Below are 10,164 nucleotides of genomic sequence, written 5' to 3'. Positions count from 1 at the left end.
ATGATCAGAGGTGGGGACTACCACAAACAAGCGTTACCTAAAAGTGAGAATGTGTTAGTGTGCCTAATTCATTTTGCATGTTGTCTCGTTCTCATCGTTACGCTCTTGCTTGTATGCGTACACACGCCTACGGAAAAAAAAGTTCTGCCGCTCTTCTCCGGCAATACATAAAGGAGAACTCTGCGTAGTAAGGGTTACGACCCCTAAGCCTGGCCGAAGGTTGCCTGGCTCAGTGGAGACGGCGGGGTTGCTTGAGGGGGAGCACCAGGGCAGTGTACCAAATACTTAAGGCAAACTAAGTTCAAATTGGACAATAACTATGTAAGCTTATATGTACAGCAGATATACGCGTATGTGTGTAACACTGACACTAGGGTGGGTCGAAATACACAAAGCGCAAAAATACTAATTACGCAAATAGAAAATTAGACAAAACCTTGTTTTGGAGTGCCGCAATAGGTTAGAGCAAAGGCGACACCCCTACTACGGTCTTTCGCGTCATCTCTCATTCCTACATTCTTACTTTCGGTCGGCACCGTTTTGGGGACTTTTCCCCTTTGCGGTGGCGCTCCACCGACAAACAACTATTTCGCTCAACTTGAGCTCATACTACTATTTATTTGGTATGTATATACATATGTACACTTGAGTGTCGGTAGACTTTACTCCTATCGGTTGGAGTGAAAAAAATAGGTAAATATAACGAAGGGGGAACAAAAGAATATTTAATTTCGGCCAGTACGCGACAACCCCACCCCTTCCTCCTTAAAAAGAAAGCTCGCTTTTTTTCAGCAAACCTATTTCCTATCCATCCCTATATGGCCTTAACTCCTTTACATTCCATGTCCCTTTATCCCGACCTGCCTCGTCCGCCAGAACATACGTCCATGGCGACACCATTTTTACTATGAAAGAATCTAACGAAATTCCTCCTCCAAACTAGTTCTCCTGGCATATATTGCACGTCTCTTCTCCTAAGGTTATATTGCTCCGCTAACTTTGCACTGGCCTCTTCTAATTTACTCCTAACGCGTGACCTAATCTCTTCGAGCCCCCCTTGCCCACTCCTGGAAACTATTTTTCTCCTGCTCTCCTAATGACTCGATATAGTCCCTGCTACCTTCTAATGCCATCTCCCTACCAAAGTTGACAAAATATGGCGAGGCTCCTAAAACTTCATGCTGCGCTGACCTAATGCAGCAAGCTAACTGTTGGTCCCAAGTCCTCTGGTTATCCGATACATAAGCCCTAAGTGTTGTCTTAGTTACCAGGTTTATCCTTTCGGCCGGATTAGCCTGCGGGTGATAGTGGCTGGTGTACCGGATTTGGGAACCGGTGGGTGTCGCAGACCACAGGCCGAGGAACTCCGAACAAAAGAAAGACCTGATCCTCAAGGATCTTACAGATGACCTTCGCCGTGGCAGTTCGTAAGGGGAACAAAAGCGAAAACTTCGAAAAATAATCTACCACCGTTAAAATATACTGGTAGCCCTGAGTCGACTGCACCAAGGGCCCTACCATATTTACGCAAATCATTTTCCAAGGCTCGACAGCCTTGGACCTCTCGACCATAACCCCAGCTGGCTGTGAATTATCAGGCTTAACCTGCTGACAAACTTTACAATTCCTCACATATTTTCCTAGATAGATAGATAATTAATAGACGTATGCACTGCGACCAAGAGATCTATTGTGCCCCACATATTTCCCTATATCCGCCTTCATCTGTGGCCAATAAAATTTTTGTGCAACCCTAGCGAAAGGTTCCTGACACCCATATGAACCGCCAACTGGTCATCGTGATATGTCTTTACGACCTCCAACCTTTCCTCGCACCCTAGAACCTTTTCCAATCCGACGAATTTCCATAAATAGAGGGGAACTTCGACCTAACGAACTTGTAGATGTAGCCACCTTCTACTCTCCACGCTCGGTATGACAAGGGTTCCTTTTCAACAGACCGAAGCATTTTCAACAACCAAGGGTCCCAAGTAGAAACTTCAGAAACACATGTTCCTTGCCCTTCCGGAGGACGATCTCAACATAGTACTGCTGCAACTTTAAAGCCCAACGCGCCAACCTACCACAGGGATCCTTCAAATTATTTAGCCAAACCAGAGAATAATGATCCATAACAGCTGTGAACCTGACGCCTTCAACATATGGTCGCAATTTACAACCGCCCACAGGACCGCTAGACACTCCTCTGTCGTTAAATAATTCTTCTCATTTTTATTCAGGGACTTGCTCAGGTATGCTATACCCCTCTCACCGTCCTCAAATCTCTGGGTCAACACAGCTCCTATACCGAAATCAGAAGCGTCTGTCTGGATTGTGAAAAGCCTTTCAAAGTCTGGACAGCTCAAAACCGGCGCTGTCACTAGGCATTCCTTCGCCTCCCTAAAGCTCCTTTCGCAATCTTCGTTCCACTCGAATTTTTGGCTTTTCTTCGTTAACTCGGTGAGGGGCCTAATTAACTCCGCGAAATCCTTTACAAACCCACGGTACCATGACACTGTACCTATAAACCTAACCGGCTTGATATTCTTGGGTCTCTCGATGTTAACCATCGCCTCTACCTTCTCTGGATCCACGTGCAGACCGTGCTTGTCTACCACGTAGCCTAAATATTTTAGCTCTGACCTACAGAAATTTCACTTCGCCCTATTCAGTCTAAGACCTGCCTTAGCTAACCTATCTAAGATCACCTGTAAAATCTCCAAGTGCTTTTCAATGTTATTAGTAACGATGATAATATCATCGAGATAAACAAAAACATGGGGTTCCAACTCTGGGCCTATGACTGAATATCTAAATCTTTGCCAAGTCGCAGGCGAATTATGCAACCCATATGGCATTCTCCTAAACTGGAAGAGACCCCTACCTATTACCGTGAACGCCGTGCAGGGCCTCGGCCGCTCCTCCGCCGGCACCTGCCAATAAGCAGACTTAATGTCTAAAGTGGACAAGAACCTTGCGTCCCTGAGCTTGTCTAAGATCGCTGAAACATAAGGGAGGGGGTAGCTATCATTCTCTGTGCATTTATTTAAAACCCTATAATCCACACTAAACCTATAAGACCCATCCTTCTTTCAGATCATAACTACAGGGGACGCCCAAGGACTATGTGACTTCTCAATGACACCCTTGTCGAGCATGTCTTAATTCCTCGTCAATACGCGACTGTATGACGGGAGACATGGGGTAATAACGCTGTTTAACAGGTTCGACCCCTGCCTTGATCCTAATCCTATGCTCGACAAGGTGGGCTCCACCTAACCCTTCTGGCATAGCCTTGAACGATCGGGCGACTATCTCCTCTAAGGCCCTAGCCTCTCTGCCAGTGGAGTGGTCCACTATCGCCGCCAGCGACTCCTGTTCCAGTTGAGAAAAGCTCCACCTCATCTTCATAAAATCCGGAATGATACCCGCCTTGGTCCAAAAATCGACACCAAGGATAAGACTCTGAGGCAAACCGGGGACTACGAGGCACTCCAGGAGGACTGACTTGCCCTCCACCTCGATTGGCAACGAAACCGAACCTAAAACCGAAATATGGCCTCCATCCGCCAAAGTCACTTTTAGAGAGTTGGGTAAAGAAGTCGCGCTAATGCCCCAAGAACTCAAAATACTCTACCCGAATTTACCGATCACCGTCCTCGTCGCTCCAGAATCCAACAACGCTCGAAAAGTTCAACCAAAAATTCTTATGTCTAAATACGGACACTTATCGAAGCCATCCGCCACCAAAGAATATGCTAACTGAACATTCGACTCACCGAAGCCTACTTTTGCCAGCTGGGAATTAGCAGGATTACTAACTCGCCCTATTAGTCCACCCGACCTGCCGTCCCAGGGGTCTACCTCCCGTTCACCGACTTCTTTTGCGACCTAACATTCGACTGTGAATTTGACCAACTATTCGCCCTACTATTCCACTTCTACTCCGACCTAAACGGGTTGTCCTTCCGCCGACCACCTCCACCCGGGCTTCGCTGGGTACCCTGGACACCATTCCGCTTCGCTGCACACACCGGACAGTCCCGCTTCATGGCCCCAGGCCTACCACCGCCGAAGTACTTACTTTATCCCCTTCCTACATTCGGCTGATACATGACCGAACCGCTTTCAATTAAAACAACGGGTTTTATGGCCCGCCCTAAACCCTTCGCTGTCCTTTGGTTCCGCCACCGCTGCAACCTGTACATCCACCGAGGCATAGGCCAGGTCAGGCTCCAATAGAACCTTGGCATTGTAACTTGGTGGGGGACAAAAGCTTCAACCGACGACCTAACCGTGTCGAACTTCCTACCTAACGCGACTAGTTCCGCCACTGACCCCGGTGTAACTAGTCCCAACTGGGTTTGATGAAAGGGGAGAAGATTCGCCCTAATGGTCCCTAACATCCTACTCTCGGACAAAGGCTCCTGCAACCTTCCAAACATGATTTTCATCGCCGCCACTTACACTCCGATGGACTCATTTGCTCCCTGAGTCCGCCGGCGTATCTCGTCCATCAACAAATCGTCGTACTTGGAGGGCAGACATTCTAACTTCAACTCCCTGACCAGTTCCTCCCAGCTACCTAACGACCTCCTTCAGTTTCAGTTCTACCGCGTCCCGGTCCTCCTCAAAGCTAAACGGGTAATCCTGGAAGAGGTCCACCGACCCTGTTCGCTCCAAAAGCCTGGACGCCCGCGACGACTTCCGCATAGCCTCCACCGACGAAACCGAGAGACCCCGAGCCTCTATCTCATACGCCAACTCCTCTTGCGATAATCTATTAATTTCCATGTCGAATAAAGCAAACAAATCCGCGAAAAGCAGCAAAAAAACTAGTGAAATAAAATAAAATCAGCGGAAGCAAAAAACTCTTTAAAAATTCCAAAGGCAACCGAATAAATCAAGAAAACCCAACCGAAAAAACCGAATTAAAATTCGAAAACAGAACAAAAAATTAATAAAACCGCAAAAAATAAAAAATTTCAAAGCCGACCGAAGTTGAAAACCCGCAAAATAAGAACCCTAAAATAAATTTTAAGTCTAGGACTAGTTATGGCTCACTTGAGACCACTTCGCGACCGGTTGGTATCCTAATGCCTACACATTAACTTACTGCTGGATAGTAAGCTGCCCTATACTGGCACAACAAAATGACCCTATCACGCGAGACAGCAATAGAGCCTAACCACAAAAAAAAAAACCAAACAGAATAACACGTACTACCAAATAAGACGGCACAAGCAATTACAGTGTTTGCTTATAAACTAAGTTACAGTTTACGTTTAGGTGTATGTATACTTCACCAAAAACAAAGTGGAGCGGCCAAGCTAAGTTATCAATAAGTTTTTATTATATATCTTTGATAAGCTTGAAAATTAAGGCAAAATACTCCCAACCTCTTGGGAGTTTACTCGGAAGCGCTTCAATATTTTCGTTGGTTTTAGATTTGTTTTAATTTTACCGGCCTAACACTTATTCACTACTACTTATCACTTTTCACATGCCGAATGTCCGTCCGCACTTTATGTAAACGCACGCCACTACTTCTCTCCAGATAATGGTCCGGTCCTGAAAATTTCCGCCAACGCACAGTCTACAGTACAACACTCCGTATGGCTCCGTGACGCCAAAAATTACCACTTGAAGATGTTCGCCCGACAACCTGTAAACAAAATACACCAAAGGCACGAGTAATACGTTATCAAAATTTCGCCAAATATGGACAAACTCACGGTTCTCCTCGGAATACTACCGTTTCGTACGTATAAAAAAACAAAATTGTTACCCTCCAATCGTCCGTTTCCACGCCGCCACGAATCGTTAACACAAAATCCTCCTGAATTTCTACTGCCAAAAGGTTAAAAAAAAAAAAAATTAAAATCCAAAATACCAAAAATAAAATTTGTACCACAAACAAAAATCGTGACCCAGCCTTACGTACACAATATATAAACTTCACAAAATATATTTACGTATGTATGTATATACGCGTAGCACAGCACTTTCCACTACACTGTTTTTCTTTAAATTTCTACGCCAAACTCTCACCTGTAGCTTGTTTCTGTAACTCAGTGGAGAAATTGTCTACTGCTATTGACTTTGTTCTTAACCACCAAGCTTTTGTCAATCGTTGAGACTTTAATGTTTCTATAACTCCGAAAACTCACCTATAGAGAAATTCGTGTTGAGTTGAAATTGAAAAGTAAGTTTGAAAGTTTTGACATTTATTTTTGAGAAATGAGTATGTTACACAAAATTGTGTAAATCAGCAAATAATAAACAAATGAACAAAATAATAAGAATTAGAGACAACTAACATAATTAATTATTTAACATAAATTTTATAAAATGAGTGAGATACGTGTGATCATTTATGCTATAATGTACGATAACCGAAATATGCTTCGAGTTCAACGTCGGCGGTTGCGAGATTCATGTGATCCATTTATAATCCCTGAGGCGCGTTTCATAGAACTTTTTCGGCTAAATAAAGACGCTTGCATAAATCTTTTGGAGGAAATTAATCCTTTTATGAAGAGTGGTGTTAGGAATACATTTATTCCAAAAATATTTGAGAGTGGTAGCTGCCCTTCATTTTTATGCAACTAGGTCATTTCTGCGCGATATTGGGCAGGATTTCATTTTCCCTTTAAGCAAAACTATGATATCACGCATAATACACGAGGTAACGGATATCATAGTGAGAAAATTAATGAACAAATATGTGAAATTTCCTAGTACAAGCTGAGAGTTCAGCACCATTCAGCAAAGGTATGCAAAAACAAGAAATTTTGAGTTGTGCCGTTATTGCAGAGGACCATCGATATGTATATACAATAGTACTCACATTTTAATTTTACTTTATACAGGTTTCATGTGTGTACAACATTTCCCGGCGTTATAGGAGCAATTGACTGCACGCATGTCAAAATTAAGAAACCAAATACAGATGTGGAGCACTGTTATCATAATCGTAAAGGTTTTTTTTCAAAGAATGTACAGCTTATATGTGACTATGATTTAACGATTCTTGCTTGCTATGGTCGTTTTGGAGGCAGCACTCATGATGCTTTCATATGGAGTAGCAGTCACGCAAAAGCTTTCTTAGAAGATAAACATAGAAGTGGAATATCAAATATATGGCTACTTGGCGATTCGGGGTATCCCCTGCAGCCATGGCTTATGACGCCGATTGGAAATCCGCAATGCGCAGCTGAAATGAAATACAACGAAGCCCATATTCGTGCTAGAAATTGCATTGAACGACTAAACGGTGTGCTGAAAAAAGTATTTGCTTGCTTATCCCAAGACCGTGGACTTATGGTTACGCCATCATTTGCTGGTTCTATAATCAATGCTTGTTGTACATTGCATAACTTTCGAAAGAAATACAATATTGCAATGCCAGATGTTGATATTACCGAACGAAATATACTTGAAGAAGACAATAATCTTAACTTGTCTAATAATATTTTAGCCGAAGGTCGTAGAACCCGGCAAATGATCATCAGAAATTATTTTTCAAATTAGAAAAACTAAAAATGCAGTTTTGCTACATTTGTTTTTTTTTTAGTTTCGCGAGTGTAAAACTTACTGTCGCAAGGTGTTAATATTGTGTTCTTTACTTTGTATCTATTGAATAGTTGTCCGTCTGTTTAATGTGTGTACTAAACAATAAACAAGTTTAAATATATATATTTTTGGAATTTTTATTTACTAAGAGCTTTTACAATTTTTTCCAGCAGTTCATTCGTCCGCCGTTGTTCCCCTTTTATCTATTTCAGCTCTTCTTTCACCTCATTCATGCACCTCTCCTGACTGGAAAGGCGAGCTTCAAGTTCTTTTTTTGCCTTCTCTAGCTCCGAATACAGTGGTTCCTTGCTCTGCTTCGAATTTTTAGCTATTTTCCGCCGTGGCGTGTTTATCGGGCTTTTGTTTTTGGAGCAGGTGGTCTTGCTGACAGATACCTCAATGACATCCTGATTCAGGTACTCCTTTTCCATACATAAAATGTCATCGTCGAGCGCCGGCTAAATTTTAAGATTGTTATTCAGAGAAAAATTTATCAAAGGAATATATATTATAATTACAAGAGGTATATCGAATCCACCCTCCACAGTTTTGGCATCACCATCAACAACATCCGATACCAAAATGAAGTTAACCACTTCTTCTTCCAAACTATCTAATGGCTCTGGTCCTAAACAGCTTGGAAGGTTTCCCGTCTGGTTTTGAAACCTTTTGATTGCGGAAAATTTTTGCTTTATGGACGCCTTCCAATCAATCCAACACTAAAACAATTTATTAATTAAAATTAAAATTTAATACACAATCAACTACAATATAATATATATACATATGTATATACTCTTTTCCACTGCTCAGCACTTTTATTGGCTCCCCCGATTGCATTTAAATCCGCAGCAACTTCTTCCCACTTTTCCTTAGTTCTCTTGGAGCTATCCGGGCCAGAGAACTGCCCACAAGCCAGCGTACGGTTTTGCCGCATATGCTCGACTAGTTGTTTTTTTTTGAATTTGCGTTACGCGCGCTGTTAAACTTTTCTAAAAGTAAAAATAAATTTAAATATAACAGATTTTAAATTAAAAAACATGACTTACCGTATTCATTCTCAACTCGTTTTGTCAGTTCTCACTTGCTAAAGAGCAGTTGACAATACCTCTACTAGTAGAGAATTCAAAACTCTACTCCCCACACTTACAGAAACACAATAGTAGAGAATGGCGTCAATTTGACGTCCCATTCTCTACCAGTAGAGAAATAATCGGTAGAGAACAGTTACAGAAACGAGCTACTGAATAGGGTCACCTCATTGTTCTGCAAACCTGCCGGAAAAGATCCCACGTAGCTCGATTCTTCTAGAAATTAAATTTCCTCTAACGACGAGGGCCCCACGTTGGGCGCCAATTTGTCACCGGTGCACTAATATCAAATCACCTACCTAATGTACCAACTAAATGCACTTACCGTGCGCAACAACAATGCAACGGGCCAAACCAAATAAACAAACGACCGCACAAAAAAGGAGATGAAAAAAAAAACCAATCAATCGGCTGACTCAGTGGAGAAGGCGGGGTTGCTTGAGGGGGAGCAATAAGGCAGTATACCAAATACCTAGCGCAAACTAAGTTCAAATTGGACAAAAACAATGTAAGCTAATACCCAGCAAACATTGAGGTTAGTTATGTAATGTATTTGCAATAAAATAATAACGAATTATTTGAACATAAAAAAAATATGATTATGATGAATATTGCTTATTTACATTTATTTGAATTTGCGTTTTTTCTCTAATCGTTCTCGAATCGAATTCTAATATAGTTCTCTAAATTCCGTCATCGACTCGAGAACGATTAGAGAAATACCCTAGTTATCTAATGTAGAAATCCAAATTTCTCTAACGTTAGAGACTGTGTTTGCTGGGTATGTACAGTAGATATACGTATATGTGTGTAACACTGACACTAGGGTGGGGGCTCCGACCGCGAGGTGCTCCTTGGGAATGTGGTTCCCAAATCCGGTGCCGACTATAACGCGCCTCGACTGGCGCCGCTCTCCAAAAATTTTGCTGCTGCTGCAATAGTGCCTCGTCCGGCACTTTAAAAAATTGCTTTTTACCAAAAAAAACGCAGCTGCCAATACTATTAACAAAATATGCTGCGCTCGCAATACGGGTGTTGCCTGACTCGATGCTCGTTCAGATCTGCCCCGGCACGCAGTTGCGAGCCAGGCCGCAACCTACGCACCGGTAAGCAAACCGTTGGCGTATCAGCGCCAGTTTTGTTGGTGCCCGATAAATTGGCGCCGGCCCGATCATTCTAGAAGCGAATTGGGCGCATTAGCGGTCGCCACCACGGCGCACACAAACAAAACCATGGACTTGCCATTCCCATCATACGGCGGACAACAAAAGTGCCGCAATATGTGAAAGCAAAGGCGACATCTCTACTACGGTCTTTCGCGTCATCTCTCATTCCTACATTCTTAATTTCGGTCAGCACCGTTTTGGGGCGGAGTGCCCTAATGGAGACTTTTCCCCTTTGTGGTGGCGCTCCACCGACAAACAACTATTTCGCTCAACTTGATCTCAGCCTACTATTTATTTGGTATATATATACATATGTACACTTGAGTGCCGGT

General features: G+C 42.8%; 1 protein-coding gene and 1 pseudogene across 1 annotated transcript; one reads left to right on the top strand and one right to left on the bottom strand.

The window, feature by feature from the left end:
• Nucleotides 1–6,226: 6,226 nt before the first annotated feature.
• Nucleotides 6,227–7,651, top strand: LOC118753607 (annotated as a pseudogene).
• Nucleotides 7,652–7,778: 127 nt separating this feature from the next.
• LOC118753604 lies at nucleotides 7,779–8,577 on the bottom strand. Its single transcript, XM_036488486.1, has 3 exons — nucleotides 8,372–8,577; nucleotides 8,094–8,294; nucleotides 7,779–8,033 (listed from the first exon to the last, which is right to left on the bottom strand). Exons 1-3 carry the CDS (start codon nucleotides 8,510–8,512, stop codon nucleotides 7,779–7,781), a joined length of 597 nt encoding a protein of 198 aa, XP_036344379.1. The 5' UTR covers nucleotides 8,513–8,577.
• Between the last annotated feature and the right edge of the window lie 1,587 nt (nucleotides 8,578–10,164).

Source organism: Rhagoletis pomonella, unplaced genomic scaffold (genome assembly GCF_013731165.1).
Source record: "Rhagoletis pomonella isolate Grant_MI unplaced genomic scaffold, Rhpom_1.0 Rhpom_scaffold_02664, whole genome shotgun sequence".
Classification (NCBI taxonomy): Eukaryota; Metazoa; Arthropoda; class Insecta; order Diptera; family Tephritidae; genus Rhagoletis; species Rhagoletis pomonella.
The sequence above is the reverse complement of the archived record's forward strand: the minus strand, read 5'-3'. Positions and strand labels throughout refer to the sequence as shown.